Below are 16,702 nucleotides of genomic sequence, written 5' to 3' on the forward strand. Positions count from 1 at the left end.
GAACGGGTGCTTTGCCGCCACAGAAACAGCCAGCAAACGGGCTCAGGATTCTTAACCACGTTAAGTAAATGCCTATTCTAAATCGTTCTCCGAGTCCCCCAAAATGTCTTCTGTGCTATATTGTACTTCTTGCCCCATGGTGATCAACAGCGATAAATATCAAGGCAAGGCCTGGGCTTGGGCCACAGCAGCCTCACGGAACACCGCTGCCGGGCGAGGAGCGGGGAAAGGCGAAGGCCGGCTGCCGGCAGCTCCCCCGGAGCCGCGCGGGCCGGGGCAGCGGGCGGGGCCCGAGGCACACCCCGGGCCCGGGCACGGAGCGGCTCCCGGCGGGGCGGGGCCCGGGCACGGAGCGGCTCCCGGCGGGGCGGGGCCCGGGCACGGAGCGGCTCCCGGCGGGGCGGGGCCCGGGCACGGAGCGGCTCCCGGCGGGGCGGGGCCCGGGCACGGAGCGGCTCCCGGCGGGGCGGGGCCCGGGCACGGAGCGGCTCCCGGCGGGGCGGGGCCCGGGCACGGAGCGGCTCCCGGCGGGGCGGGGCCCGGGCACGGAGCGGCTCCCGGCGGGGCGGGGCCCGGGCACGGAGCGGCTCCCGGCGGGGCGGGGCCCGGGCACGGAGCGGCTCCCGGCGGGGCGGGGCCCGGGCACGGAGCGGCTCCCGGCGGGGCGGGGCCTGGGCACAGCGCGGCTCCCGGCGGGGCGGGGCCTGGGCACAGCGCGGCTCCCGGCGGGGCGGGGCCTGGGCACAGCGCGGCTCCCGGCGGGGCGGGGCCTGGGCTGGCTCCGCCGCCGCGGGGGCGGGCCGGGGGCGGCCGCAGCGGGGCTGGGCCGGGCGGCGGCGGCGCCGGGCGAGCGGGCGGGGGAAGGAAGGAAGGAAGAAGGGAAGGACGGACGGACGGACCGAGCGACGCGGCTCCAGGTCGGAGGAGCTGCGGCCGCGCCCGTGCGTGTCGGCGGGCGGCCAGGATGGATCACCACCAGCCCGTCAGCCGCTACCAAGTGGTGAGTGCGGCCACCCCGGCGAGGCCCCGCTGGCCTCCCCCCGCCCCTCGGGCCGGCCGGCGGGGCACGGTGCGAACGGGGCGCCCTTCCCCCGCCCCCGCCGCGGCTCCTACGCGCGGGGGTCTGGCAGGGACCGGGGCCGGGACCGGGGCCGGGATCGGGGCCAAGCGTGGCCCGTCCCGCAGAGGCGCTCTGACGGCCGGGCCTTGCTCGGGCGGCGGGGGCTGCTCCGCTCGCCCTCCCGCTGCCCCGGCCTCGGAGGGGGTGGCTGCCCGGCCTGCTCGGGAAGCCGCCTTCACCCTCCTCCTTCTTCCCTCCCGCTTCTCCCGCGGCGGCCGGTCCCGGCCCGGGCTCGGCGGGTTTTCCCGGGCGCCTCCCCCTGCCGGGAGCGGTGGCGGCTCCCGGGAGAGCGCGGCCGAGCAGAGCGGGGCGCGCCGCGGCAGTGCGGAGCGGCCGGGGGAGGAAGTCTCTTGTCTCTGCTACGTACGTGCCGCGGAGCCAACCTCTGAAACCTTGTGATTCCTAAAAGCCCGTCGCTGTCTGGAACAGCGATAGAGTGCAAGGCCGGTGTGAAGATTAGAGGGAGGGAGGGAAGTGTGAAATGCAGGGAGGAGACTGACCTTCAGTGTGTGTGTGTCTGTGTGTGTGCCCATGCACGAGCGCACTCTTCTCAAGAACGGTCTGCAGCTTCGTAGGTCACTGAGACTAATTTTTCTTTCGTTCCTGAACTTAACCACAGAAGTAATCATTTAGAATAGAAAGATTTTCATCCTGCCCGAATTGATTGTCCTGTTTGTTTCTCTCAGTCATGAGTTTAATGTCAGTTACATAAATCTTGCAGTCATTAGCTTAAGGTCAGTTATACTCAAAATATATAAGCCCTTCTGATTATTGGGTGTAAAAATGACTTAGGTGCAGTCAGTCTCCTCAAAATTTTAAATTTTATCCTTAAGTTCCTTGTACTTTATAAGTTTGCTATGAATGTAAAGATGAGGAAGTTTGAAATCTTTTTTACTCTCTGTGATTCAAATTTCTACTGCAATCTTCTAGCTAAATACTGATTTATTTATCTTAGCGTTTGTGTTTTACAGCTTGAGCAGTGAAAAGAATGTCCACAGAAGTAATCACACGTCTGTGAATATGTAAATACTGGTATTTATATTCAGATTGTTCCTAGGTTATGATTTAAGAAAAAAATAATAGGAAACGCTTTTATTGTATTTGGCATATTTATATTGATAGTCTTAGAGCATTGTAAATTTCTGTGTGCTTTTGGACACTTAGATGCAGGGATTGCCACAGAGGTGGTGAACACACCACGCACCCTGTGACGTTTGCCTTTAGGATGGCAGTTGGTCACCAACTGCTTTATGGGTCAGAGCTTTGTAGAACACTTCTTTTCTGGCACCATGCTTCCATAACTTGAAGTCAGTACAAGTCCTAAAGTCATTCCTTCTTTTTTGCAACAGAGAAGGAAAATGCTGGCAGAGCGTTTTCTTGAGAGCCTACAAACACTATCTTCCTTGAGGCCTGAGGTAGGCTGGGTATGTTTTAAAGGGCCTTGAAAGCATATGTTATTAGAGGTCAGACAAGTAGAAGGGAAACTTTAATTTAGTTACTCAGAGGAGTACAAAAAAAACCCCCAAACACACGAAGAAATAATTTGTCTCTGTAATATTTTTATCTTATGCTTATTAGGAGCTTTCAGTGATGGTGCTGATGCCCAGCTTTGGGTAAATGTGGTGTGGCCTTCCGAAAGGGCTTTAATGTTTGACTGCATGAGTTGGCCTCCTCAATTTACTGTGTATATTAAAATGCATAGTCATTTGTTGTAAATCAGTCTGCTGTCCTCCAAAGTTTAAAATGCAGCCCTACTGATTACAGCCCCATAGGAAGGAGTATATTGTTTTAGTTTCTTTGTTATATCTGACTGCTGAAGACTGAGATTTTCTGAAATGTTGTTTACTTACTGTTTTGGGTCAGAGAAAGGAAGGAACAAGGCAATTGCAGATATACTTAATTAGCAGCTGATTATTCAAGCATGTGATCTTAAGTGTTCTGATGTATTTGCTTACATAATGGCTATGATAGGTACTGAGAAATACATCATTGCAGATTTTATGGTTGTGTCCTAGTTTTTAAAGACAAAATGTAGGAAAAAAAGATGACTTAATATAGTTAATACCACATTTTATGAATGTTTTATGAATTTAGTTTGATGAAATCTGGCCAGTTCACTGGCTGTATTCACTGTATTTTTCTTTTTTTTTTTTACTTTTTCTTTCTTCTTTCTCCCTGATTAATAATAAATACTTTTGGGCCCTGCTTGTACCCATTCTGCCTTTATTTCTAGCTCATCTGTTTGACTCTGTTCATGGCAAGTTCTCATCTAAATATAAAGATTTCCAGGTGTATATTATTATCAGAAGAATTATTGCCTTGTGTTTCTCTTCCTGGCAGTAGCACTTCAGTGAAGTTGAAGGAGCAATCTTTGTCTTTTTATTTGTGGTTTCTTCAAGTAAGTTAAACTAAAAGACTTTAGATTGGCAGGCAATTTAGTTTTGAGTTTTAGCACAAAAAGTCAGTTCTATGACTTCTTATGAAATAGAAAAGCTCTCATCATAAAGCTTAACCACCAGCTTTTCTTATTTTTATCTCTGTTGGAAATTGCTCTAAAGCTTCATTCAGGATCTTGTTCTTCTTTGTGTGTCTGCATTTTATTTACAATGCAGTTTAAAAGTGTTCAAACTGGGCAGCTGTTAAAAGCTGGTACTTGGAATTGCAGCAAAGTAAGTGTTGTGAGCGAAGAGCAGGCAGTGCGAAGAGCAGGCAGTACACGTCAGCATTACGTAACTCTCAGCCGCGGGCATGTGTAATTTGTATTGCTTTCTGGCACTCCTCTTTTGTCTCTCTTCATAGGGCAAAAAGACAAATAATTGATGGGTAAGAATTTGTCATACTTCTCTGCAGGAGCATGACATTAGAGGTAAATTAGCCAACCTTTATTGTCTTGCTTTACTTCCTTTTTTATTTTCCTTAGTCACTTGAATGACTGCATTCCTGTTGGTAAATGTGTCTTAAATGTTTCATTTGAGATTCCTTGCAGGTATAAGTCAGTTTAGCTGTATCATCTACTTATTGTTGTATTTTTTCTATTTCTTCCCCTATTCTTCTCTTGGACAAGATGTCAAGTTTAGGAAAACTATAATAGAAATTCTTCAGTAATAATTCTTCTGATTGTTTTTACCTTCTAGTTCTTTGTTATCTGATCTTAATAGCATTATCTGAAACCTCTGCTTCTAGTCCAGCCTGTTTGCAGAAAAAGTGATTGGAATAATGCTCTGTGAATTTGTACTGAAACAGAGGAGGAAATGCAGCTGTTTTCTGCAGCACATAAAACTGAGAGCAACTAAACATTAAAGCCCAAAATTGCCTTTTTTTACTTAGAAATGTGGTGTTCCAGATAACTGAGTCATAAGGAAAGACTTCACGTGCATGTGAGTGATTTAGGCACAGAAAGTGTATTGAAGGCTGCAGGACTTACAAGCTCTACTGCTCATGAATTATAATAACCAGTCTTTCTCGATTAAAGTTTTGGGTAACCAGTTTGGGGTCAAGTAGTCTTGAGTCTTTGACTTACCATTTGGTCAGAGCTAAATAGGTAAATGGTAAAATGGGAAGGTGAGAAAATTATTTGGGTGGAGCCAAAGGCAGCTCTCCACAGGGATGTCAGTTCAGCTGTTACTGAACTTGCCATGCCACTGTTGCACTTGGTTTTGGTGGGGTTTGTAAGTGATGGTTGAGGCAAGACTCTGATGGCAGCCTGCTGTTGTATGGCACTATACAGGGATAAAGAAATTGTGGTTTTTAAAAGGGGTGTTAGTCTTGTATGAGTGTAAGTTGTGTGTGCTTATAGAAATGGGGCTAAGAGGTAAAAATTTGTTCTGTAAACACTATAGCAAAACATGAACTCAGGGCTTTATTTTCTGTATCTGTTACCTCCATTGTTGCTGACTCTTTGCTCTCGCAATGCCACTTGGTTAAAAACCTTGATCATAGTCAAGTTTTCTTTGTGACTCTCATGAAAGTCAACCTACACAGGAAGTGTCACCAAAGAAAAATCTCTTCCTTTTTTTTTTTTTTTTTTTTTTTTTCCCCGAGGACTGAGCCTTATAATGATTGGCACATAAACTCCCAAGTGCAGGTAATTCTATGGCTTTGATGTAAAACTCTTGGCTTATATCTATATATCTACTGTATTTTCTACAGTATTTGTCTTAGGAAAACTCTTATGCAATTGGTGTTACTGAACAGCTCAAGGTAGCTTAGGGAAATTCTGTTGCTTTCCACAGATACGGGGTGATGTTGTAACTGGAAGATAAAATTCTGCATCTGGAGCACTAAGTTTATAATACTGAAAAGTACTGAGGAAAGATGCATTAAATGATAAGTGTTACAGTTGTTTGCTTGTGACAGCTGCACAGATATTTTTAGTGATAGGAGCCTCAATCATAAGAAGATACAGATTTTCATTGCACTGGCTTTTTGCACATAAACACCTAGCTTAGCCTTTTAATGGCTTAGAAAAGCAAATTAGGATCTCCTAAGATGAGGTATAATGATTCCTTCAGACAGTGATCTGTCCTTGCATCTTAGGTGTTTTTTGGACTGTAGTATTAGCCATTTAAGAATTTTAATTTATTTATGTAGCACTTACCTGTTACAAATTTCTCTATTAAACAGTAGTTTCTCTCTTGAAGAAATAGCATTAATATTTTTGTAAATACTTTTTCACTATTTTTAATCAAGAATCCTGCTATAAACAAGAAAAATTGTAGCTGTTGATACTCTTGCATATACAGTAGGGTTGCAGTTAATATGTAAAAGACTAAATTTTACTTTTTTTTCACTTTTTAGTTAAATTTAAAAGTACTTTCTCATTTTATATGAACAAGGAAATAAACTTCAAATCTCTCTGCATGTTGCTTCTAAGTAGGGGTACTAAACAGGTACGATACTTTTTGTATAAATTTAAAGCAGGATTGTTTAACTATGTATTGCCATTACTCTGATTTTTGAATCTCTTGGAGAGCCACAGACATAACACCCTGTTCTGCAGCTGATTCATAGGAGGAAACCCTGGCTTACTGGTACATCAGGAATATCAGTGGTTATGGTGACTTTCTGGTTTTTTATGTGGGCAGTTTCCTTTCTTTTTGATCTGGGCACAGAGTGACCTAAGTAATTTTGCACACAAATTGGCTGTTTCATAAGTTCATAAGTTTTACCATATTGAGGAAAAAAACCCAAAAACCACAAACAAAAAACCCCAAAAAACTAAAACCAGCAAAATGTATCTGGGGTACTGCACTCAGGTTTTTCACCAAATATCTTAGTAGGCCAGAATCCAAGATTGGATCTGTGCAAAGTAGTACATGAAGAGAGGTTGGGAACAGAGCTGGCTTTCTAGTGGCAGTGAGATCTTGGTGTAGCTGAGCCCATCTTGTGAAACTGGAGGATTTTTAGGTACTTGAAAGATGCATGAAACCTGAAGAAAGAGGGACCTGATCCATGCAGTAATATGAAATCACGTAATATAAAAAGGCTGTGGTGTGCATGTCACATCTAGTAAATCTTCTAATCCTATTAGGAAAGTTCAGTAACATGAATAAAATTACTTCAAATAGCAGGGTTCTGAGCAGGAGTCAGCTGTGTTACTGCCAAACTAGATGTTCTTTCTGTGGTACTTGAAAAAGGAGAAACTGTAAGCCTTCTCTCAGCTTGTTTGTATCTGAAAAACGTGGTAGGGACCACATCAGGATAATCTCAGAAATCAAGCACTGCATTAATACAAAATGTTGGTAGTAGTCTTCTCAATGGGGAAAATTAGTTACTTTTGACAAACGGCTAATTACAGGCTTATTTTGAAACTTTCTTCCCTGCGACAGTGTTGACAAAACAAGGAAGATGTGGCAGCTGGTAACGTTGTCGCACCTAACTTTGGGAGACCTCAGTGTTCAACTTAGTCATAGATTTTTGTATTTTCTAGTTTCATAGCCTCAAATCTCCCTCTAGATTTCCATCTGTTTTGGAAAGGGGAATGACCATATACCAGTACACTCAAACCAGGGAAGCCATTTTCAAATGAAGAAGAAAAAGCAATCCTAAGAGATCATGAATTAGGTGTGTGTAAAAAAAAAAAAAAAAAAAAAAAAAAAAAAAAAAAAAAAAAAAAAAAAGACAACTTTTTAAGTTAGTTTTCCTACTGAAACTGAACTACTGCAGAGCCAAGACTGTGGGTTTGAGTTGCCTCAGGCTTAGGTCTCCCACTTCCTGGGCAAGTAAGTCATAAGTAGCTGATTTTAGTAAACTGGGCACCCCCTTCATCAGCTGTGTTTTTTAATGAGCATGACTAACTTTTTCTGGCTTGTGCTTAAATCTTGTCAGGCACAGCCCGCACTCAGAGCATGTCTGATTTACAGTGAAAGTGAAAAATATATTTCCATTTTAACATTTAAATGGTTATTTCACTTAAGTATTGTTTCCATTATCATGGGCTAAGATTAGCCTAAGGCTGGGATAGGCTAGCCTTCTCCTTAACCACTCCATAGCCAAAACATTAGATATTGAGTCATGCCTCCCAACCTCATATATGGCTACTCCTCCAGCTGTGTTTGGAATGCACAGATCAATTAAAAAAAAAGTCCTCCAGACTGTGAGTGGTGTAGACACAATAATATCTGCAATAAACTATATATTTATTTATTTTTCTTTGAAAACCCATCATTCTTTTTCTTTAGTGACTAGGTGCTTAGCAGAGATTTGTCACTTCTTACTTGTAAAATGTGGATTTCCTGTAAAAAAAAAAATTAAAAAAAGTTGATCTGCCCACTATTGCAGGGTAACTTAACATATTCACACACATGATTTGTCCATTTTAGCTTTGGACAGTGTTTTACCTGTTGAAAGTAATATAAATGTTCACTGATTGTGCTCGTAGGGGAGGTCAGAAGCATGTCCTTGGTAAAGATGTCTATGTAGCTTGAGCTATTGAACATGCTTTTGCTTTTCCCTGATCAATCTGAAAAGGTTATATAGAGCAGCCTTGAGGAAAGGTTATTGAAAAGAGGATACTTACAGTTGCAATTGTTTCCTTCCTTCAGGAAAGTTTAGGGTTCTTTTAAAGTGGTGCAAGCTCATGGTTAAACATTGCTTTGTTAATGGTTAGTGCAATTAACACTTGTGGTCTTTGAGGAGTAAATGATGCCTTTGGTAAAAGTGAAACAATTGGGATAGAGGTCTTGGGTGATACTGAGGCCAATTGTCCATTTTGATTGTGGTACTTATGAATCAATTGTCATATCTTGAAATTTAACAGAAACAGTCCTTAAGGTATTTTTCAAGAAATGTACTGAAGCATTAAGGCTCTTAATTGAATCTCCAGAGTTGTGGTCATAAAATTGACTTACATCAAATACATGGAATGAATGGTTAGCAGGAAGACTCGCACAAGCTGTTTGCGCCTTAAAATCTGTTCCAAATTCTAGAATGAGTACATAGTTCAAGTAAAGGAGCTGGCCACTAAAGCCCTGCAGTGCTGGGCCACAGTTTATGTTCAGTGATGTGGCTTATGTTCCTTTTTTGTGTCCCCAAATATATATATATATATTTTTATGAGAATAGTTTCTGTGATTTAGTGACAGCAGTGATTTGGTCATGTTTTGCTGTTTTCCAAAGAGGTGAACTTCCTGGACTGGTGGGGTTTTTTTGTTCTGTTTAGCTGCCTTATAGTCAACAACCTGCTGGAAAGTGCCTGCATTCAGGTGTGTGCATCATCGCACTGGCAATTGAGAGGTCCAGAGAATTGTCCTTTGTGCCACATATTTTGTAGGATTGCTTTAAAATTCTCAGTCGGCACTCTTTAACAGTAGCATTGAAAAAATTCCTAACTACCTATTGAGAGCTACACATACTTTTTCTTTTTTAAAAGAAGGACCTTGAATGTTTATAAATATTGTGTGAGTTTCAAATTAAAATGAAAATCTTATCAGTAGAGCCTGTCCTTGCAGTTCACAATAAGTGTGTTCAGCTGATGTTGTGTATGTGTGATTTTTTTCAGCTGTTGAAATTTGTCTATATAATCTCTGTAAGTTGAGGAGCTCAACTACACCATTTCCAGTTACTAAGAAAATGAGTTATACTGGAAAAGTCAAGCATGACTGGCCTGCTAATAAAAATAGTTTGCTCTTACTGATTAATAGTATCCTCTTATTTATGTTTTATTTAATTAATGATTTCATTTGTGGCTACTGAGTCATATTGTTGAGTAGAAAACTGTTCTGCTGGGCTAGCTTTATTTAAGTAAGTACACACGCAAGAAAATTCCAGGGTTGTTGATAAACTTGAGACTTTCAAGTTTTTCATAATTTTTCTGGAGAATTTCCAATGACACTTATGCATGGTACAGGAGACAAACTTGAGTCCTTTTTTTCCTACTTTTTTCATTTCAGGGGCTTGAGATGGAACTGTATGATGCTTCTGCAGTTCAGTTTTTCCATAATACATTTCCAGGAAGAAACATACGCAGTTTGTTGGTACACAAGATTACGCAGGCAGATTATACCATCAGATTCAAGAAAACAAACTCGCATCAAATCTGTAACAGATGCAAGTGGAATAGGCAGAGATGTACACTTTACCAGCTGTAATGAAACTGCTGTGCATTTTGGGGAATCTGAGGAAAATGTATGTCGAAAAAGTGATTAAGGCTCATGTGCTGATGATTATGTTGGGAGACAGAACATGCCCTTAGACTGACCTCTGCTCTTGGTAACATGCTTCTGCTTTGTTACTGAGTTTCTTCTATCTAGAAAGCTTTTAAGGAAGAAAACCACATTTTATACTTTGTAGAATTTAAACCAGTTCTTCTAGCTGTTCTCAAGTTACTATTTGACAAACAGAAGCCTACATGGTAGGTGTTAATGTTTTTAGTAGCTTCTACATTCTGGAGTAGGTCAGAGTTGCAGTACCTCATTGAGTACAAACTTTAGAGTAAGTTTTTAACAACTTTTTTCCCCTAAATTTTTTTTATATCATGTGGGAAGATTTGAAAATGTTGGTCCCAGACACTGTTGCTATTAGTATTTAGACATACCAGTTTTTTGTTGGCAAATTTCTCCATTAATTCCTATAACTGTGTAATAGGAAAAATTGTAGAAACAATGCTCAATTTATAATTTTACAATAAATATGAAGCCTGTATCTGTTTGGATCATACCAAAATTCCAGTGTTTAAATTCCAGTGTCAAAATTATTGTGACATAATTCTTTAGCAGACAAGAAACCTTCCAAGAATAGAGGAGAGACATGGATATGGTTTGAGGAATAAGACCATACTTCTACTATCATTAGTCTTAGAACATTTACTTTTCTGGAAGAGTTCACACATTTACATCAGGTATATTCTTGTATTCACTAATGACTCTACTTTTACTGTTAATAGGAGGGATTGGGAGGAATACATCTCAATAGAAGCGATAGGGAATGAATGTGGATGTGCATGTTGTGCTATTAAATGTGTAATTGGTTAAATCTGGGTTATAATCCATGTAAAATGAAAGGGAAGTAAAATGTTATATATGAGGTAGTCATTGGGATGGACAGAGAGACACATCTAGATAGATCTATCTGCATACACATTATAAGGTTTTTCTTTTCCTTTCCTTTACAAAGTCCTGATCACCATTGTTTTACTTGGTTTGTTTTTTTTTAATCAGTCTTGTAAGATTCCTTTAAAAAACCTTGAAAACTTCAATAGCCTAAAGATCCCTGGTTAAGAGAGTGGTATGATAGTTTAAGTATCATTTAAATGCATGTGAAACACTTTCACTTGTTACAGATTACTTTATTTTTGCACAAGGAAATTGCTGTGGTAGAAAAGCCATTCTTTGGCTACTTATTTTTCAATAACATTCAGTATAAATCTCTGGATTCTTTTCAGTTGAAATTTGCCTCCAGAGGTTCTGGGTTTCCATGGTATCTAATCTCTGTTTAAGAGACACACTTGGAATTTCTATACAGCTGTGGAATGGCAGCAATGGACTTCTATTCAGCTTTCCTGCTTCTAGTGCTGATTTTACACCTTTGACCTTCTGACATACTGTTGAAAGCTTTTTACAGAGATGCTTGATTAAGAAAAACCAAAAAAAATAACAAACCAACCCACTTCATTATCATGAAGGGATATTGCTAGATCTGAGTGTTGGATAGTTGATGCTTGCCAAGTGATGGGATGGTGAGGAAAAAAAATTGATGTGCATCTGTTCTGTGCAGTCAGAAATTCTAATCAGATTTGATCACTTAGTTTTGAATACATAGAAGGAAAAAGTAGCTGAAAATTTCTATACTTCTGCCTTTTACTGAAGTGCCTTTTAAGCTTAATTGCTTAGTCGGGCAGTGTTTATTAATCTGAAGGTTCACCAATCTTTAGAGGTTTGGTTTTCTCTGGAGTGCTTTGGCTGTAGCCAGAACTATATTGCAGCAGAGCATCCATTTGGTGGAGAACTGGAAATAGTTGCCTTTTGGCAACTATTTGGCAACCTGGTCTGCATGGGTCCATGGGAGATTGGTGTTAAAGCACACATTTGAAGGTGGCATGTCTAAACTACCTTATTTGTGGAGGATAGAACAGTGATACTGAGGAGGAAGCTAGTAAGTTTGAACACATTGTGGTTTGTGTGATGTATTTTCTCAAGAATCCTTGTATTCTAGAAAATTGTGAAATATATCTTTCAAAAACCTGTTTTGTGGTTTTTTTTTCCCTAAATAAACAAGAAAATGAAAACATTTATTTTGCAGAAAGATTTATTTAGTTCTTCTACTCTTAAAATTGTTCTCTAAGTGTAATTACAGATTATTGGTTTTAGTTTCGATTTTTCAGTGGCTACTAGAGACCTAAATCAGAGCTGATTGATCTTAGCACTTGCCTTCAGCAAGTTTGCTGATGACACCAGGCCATGTGGTGTGATTGAAATACTGGAGGAAGGGGTGCCACCCAGAAGGACCTTGACAAGCTTGAGAGGTGGGTGGGTGCAAACATAAATTTCAACAAGGCCCAGTGTATAAGGTCCTGTGCTTGGGCTGCGGCAATCCCAAGCACAAACACAAGCTGGAGAATGGAGATGGAGAGCAGCTCTGCCCAGAAGGGCTTGCAGTTGCTGGTGGGTGAGAGGCTGGACATGACCCAGCCATGGGCACTCCCAGCCCAGAGAGCCAAACGTGTCCTGGGCTGCATCCAAAGCCCCGTGGGCAGCAGGGCCAGGGAGGGGATTCTGCCCCTCTGCTCTGCCCTGGTGAGACCCCACCTGCAGGGCTGCATCCAGCCCTGGGGTCCCTGCACAGGAAGGGCATGGAGCTGTTGGAGTGAGTCCAGAGGAGGGACATCAAAATGATCAGAGAGATGGAACAGCTCTTATATGGGGAAAGGCTGAGAGAATTGGGATTATTCAGCCTGGAGAAAAGAAGGCTCTGCAGGTACCTTATGGCAGCTTTCCAGTGTCTAAAGGGGACCTAAAAGAAATCTGGAGAGGGTCTTCTTACAAGGACATGCAGTGATAGGACAAAGGGGAATGGCTTCAAACTGGAGGAAGGTAGGTTTGTATTAGATATAGGAAGAAATTTTTTCCTGTGAAGGGTGTGAGACACTGGAACCTGTTGTGCAGAGAAGTTGTGAGCACCCCATCTGAGGAATTGTTCAAAGTCAGACTAGAGGGGGCTTTGAACAGCCTGGTCTAGTGGAAGGTGTCCTTGTCCTTGGTAGGGGGATTAGAACTCTGTTATCTGTAAGCTCTCTTCCAGCACAGACAGTTCTATGATTATGTGATGATTATGGTTTAATGATATAGGTTTTATGTGTTTTTCCTAAAATTAAAAAAAAAAACAACCAACAAACACAAAACATAATAGCTGATAGTATGAGCTGTTGATTCTATTAGTTGGCATTCAGAAAAAAGAAACATCATGGTGTGTTTTTCTAACAGGTTAGGATCAAATTTTATTTCAGCATCTTTTTTTTTTTCCTTGAAAATCCCAAGATTAAGATTTTGCTATTTACAGATAAATAAATCTTATTTTTAGACTAGTAAAGCTGAAAAATGCAGTATGTGGTTACAAAACAAGCATTAAATTTGCAGCCTGTATTTGTTGAAGTGAAGTTATTTTTATGTAGCAAGAGATCTCTGCTTTCATGCCTCATTTGTAGAGAGGAGTTTATTGCAGACTTATAAATCACTACCAGTAGGCAAGTGTAAAAAGACTGGAATTTTTTGGCAAATGAAAGCATCAGTTGAAACACAGATGTGAAAAGCTCCCTGTTAGCTTTTTGAAGAGGATAGTTGTTTTTTTTTTTTAACTCACTGTTTGTTGCACCTATCGTATTTACAATGTTATGATTTCTGTGGAATAAATACGTATGCACCAGTATGGAAGATGTCATTAATCTAATGCAGAAATGTCAGGGTACTCTTTATGCACTGCACCAGCAATCTTGAGCCTGTCATGCCTTTCCCTCCAGTGCTAGGAGCTGCAGTAAATAGGTATTTTTGATTGACCTCTTGTCATAATCTGAAAAATTGATAATAGAAAACCAAAGTAACTTCTACTAAGTAAAGAAAATAAATCTCAGTTACCAAGAGTGTTGCTTGTTGTGAAGGAAGTATTTCAATGGAATTCTGTATACCAAGGTTGAACTTGCATCATCTACTTGATTGTCTCCACAGTTTTACTTGAAGCAAAGTATTAGGTCCAACATCATGGAATTTTTGTGTATTGTATTAGTTTTAATACAGTTTGGAAGAATCTATGAACTTGTCAGTGTAAGGTCAAAGCTTCTTCAAAAATTGAATTTCATTTGAAGGGTGCTTTGTAGTTCATGGCTGCTGATGAGAATTTTGTCTAGCTCTGTGGTGCCCCAGACAGAACCATCACCGCTAAAATTTACCTGAAAGTCACATTTTGACAAGATGAACTGGTAATAAAGGTATTAAAAGAAACAGGAAAAGAAAGCTGGCTAGCTGGGGTTTTGTTTTAAATTTGTATGGCACTATCCCCTGAATAATTTTTGTGCTACGCTAAAGAACTTGCGTAAGCGTAAAAAAAAAAGTTTATAAAAAAGGATTTTTAAAGTATGTGCAATATGCTGTTGAAGTTAATTGTGTTACAATAATTTTATAATATACTGGTTTCCATAAATCATATTTTATAAAAGGAGTAAAGCGCAGCTTTTGAAATGTAAAATCAATTACACAGAAATTGAATGGTGTTTGTACACTATGACTAGAATTAGCATGTGCTACTTCAACGCACTTTATCAGAGAACATCATTCTAATCTTGTGTATTTTTGGTACAGGTGACAACAGACATCTTATATCCTTTTTCCCTGATTTTTTTAAATGACAGAATTGAATAACTTGCTTATGTTGCCACTCTTGTCTAATCAGTTCATCAGAAATGAAGCAACCTCTGTGAAGCCAGGAAAGCAAACATCTGTAGGTCAGATAAACTTACTATCTGCAGATAGATAGAAAGTGTTAAGTAAAGAATGAGATCTTCCACTTTTAGTTTTTCTTTTGGTAAGCCTAAACATTTAAAGTATCTGCATCCATCCTCTCAGTAAAAGCTTCTGTTCTAAGCTCGCTCTTGTGGGTCATGTTTCTTTGTAAGCTGTCAGCTGATTTCAGATATTGCATCTGATTACTTTGAAAATAATTATACAAAATGGCAGACTTAAGGAAATAAATTGTAGAAGGAATAATTGTGTACATTGTATGAGAATATTTTATTTTTAAAAGAAATTATTAATGTAGAAGTAGAAAATAATGATAGCTGTGTTTTATCCAATATTTTGGTGCTGAAAGCTCTGGCACTGATTTTAACTTCTGAAATGAAGTAGTGGATCACTATTTTGTAGATCTTTTCTGGGAAGGAAACTGAAGATAGTATAGGGTAAAAATCATATGAGGGGAAACTATTGTGTTATCCTGTGCTTTTGTAGTTGCCATGAGACTGGGTCATTGTCAGCAGAACAACCACTGCTGCTCAATTGATCTTTGAATTTTACATGTCCTATCTTAGACACTTTTTGAGAATATGAGCCTGTAATGTACTGTAGTTTGCAAAAGCAGGGATTGAAGTAATGGCACTAACAGTTTAAGAGTAATGTGTCTAATAGCAAAGTACTCACTTTTTCTTTTTATAGTGAAGCTCCCTTTAGTCAGCCAGATAACCCAAGTACAGACTAAAACATAAAGGAAAAGAATTTTCAGTGGCTCCCACTTTTAAAATGTGAGGGAGAGAATAGAGGAAGGTACTAATTTACAGCTGTCTGTGGTTTAATAGACCTTAGTAATTGTTTTGACCATAATCTTGACAAAAGCAACTGTTTTGCCAGCTACCAAATAATGGTTCATTGGAGGCTTGGGAGGGGCTGAGATGATGAACTGTGGTTTCTCCTTAGTCATTTAATTAAAAATTAGATGAAACATTCTTACTATTGGAAAAAGAAAATCTTGGCCACTGTTTATATACTTTCAATGTTAAATGCTGTTTCAGGTGACATTTAAGTACATAGCATAAGTAATGCCTCGAAACAGACATTTTCTGTTCCTTTCTGGTTGTTTTTAGCTTGGTTTCTATGGCAATGAAGCCTATGAAGAGTGTCGGGCCTCTTTATCCCTGTCTCCAAAAATAAGTTCTAAATTTACTACCAGAAGATGCCAAAATTAAACGTGAAGGGGGAGGCTCAAAGGTAGTCAGATTCCGGATGACTCTAGAGAGGAGAGTCAGTGTTCTGTGAAGAAAAGGCAAAGTGGCTACAAGACAAAAATGATATAACCACTGCTGTCTACCCTGCTGCTGTGGGCAAAATTTCTGATTTACTGGGACAGGTTCTGCTGCAGTTGGGGGGTTTTGTTTTTAACCCAGCGAAGTAATTCTTTAAAAGGTGCCAAGTTACTGCCTTGAGGAGAGAGAGTAGGATATAGGACACTTGAACAAGAACTAACCAAAGCTAGTTTGTGTTCATAGAACAACCTGTGTTTATTATTCTAGCTGTAAACACTCAAGCTACTTAATCCAATTATTGTGGGTTTTTTAGTTTTGCATTCTTTTTGTGTAGGGTTTTTTTTGGTGGGTTTTTTTGTTTGTTGCTGTTTTTTTGCGTTGTTTTTTTTGGGGGGGGGTTGTTGTGTGTGTGTGTGTTGTGTTTTTGTTTTTGTTTTTTTTTTTTTTTTTTTTATAAAGGGGGTGAATGTCACTGGCCACCGCCACCACAGGTGAAGACTTTTCTTTAGGTTGCTGCATTAGGATAGCCTTGGTGCTTTTCAGAATTTCTGAGAGGCCTCTATAATAGAAGAGATAATAAGTAGAAATACTTGGTTCCTAACTATAAGTCTTACAAAATAAAAGCACTTCAAGTGGCGCTGAAGGGTTTAACGGGTCTCTACTCTATGGAACCCTTAGAATGGAATTTTTCCATTTCCTAGTTGCAGTTGAGATAACCATTGGATGACTCATTGACTTTGTCTTTGAAGGCAAGAAGTCTCATGTATGTGTTTGTGTCTGATCTTTATGTTAACTCCATCATCTACTAAGTTACTCCACTAGTTAGTATGTTACAGCTAATTTGGAGTCGAGCAGCTTTCAAG

The 16,702-nt window shown here is 40.6% G+C and overlaps 1 protein-coding gene across 2 annotated transcripts in view; it reads left to right on the top strand.

The window, feature by feature from the left end:
• Positions 1-817: 817 nt before the first annotated feature.
• Positions 818-16,702, top strand: part of NDFIP2 (Nedd4 family interacting protein 2) — a 44,751-nt gene continuing 28,866 nt past the window's right edge. For both annotated transcript variants that reach the window (XM_066313431.1, XM_066313432.1), the window contains exon 1: positions 818-1,000. In XM_066313431.1, coding sequence (XP_066169528.1) covers positions 965-1,000 — 36 coding nt within the window. In that variant the 5' untranslated portion in view covers positions 818-964. The remainder of the gene's footprint in view (positions 1,001-16,702) is intronic.

The sequence above is a fragment of the Sylvia atricapilla genome, chromosome 2 (assembly GCF_009819655.1).
Source record: "Sylvia atricapilla isolate bSylAtr1 chromosome 2, bSylAtr1.pri, whole genome shotgun sequence".
In the NCBI taxonomy this organism is placed as follows: domain Eukaryota; kingdom Metazoa; phylum Chordata; class Aves; order Passeriformes; family Sylviidae; genus Sylvia; species Sylvia atricapilla.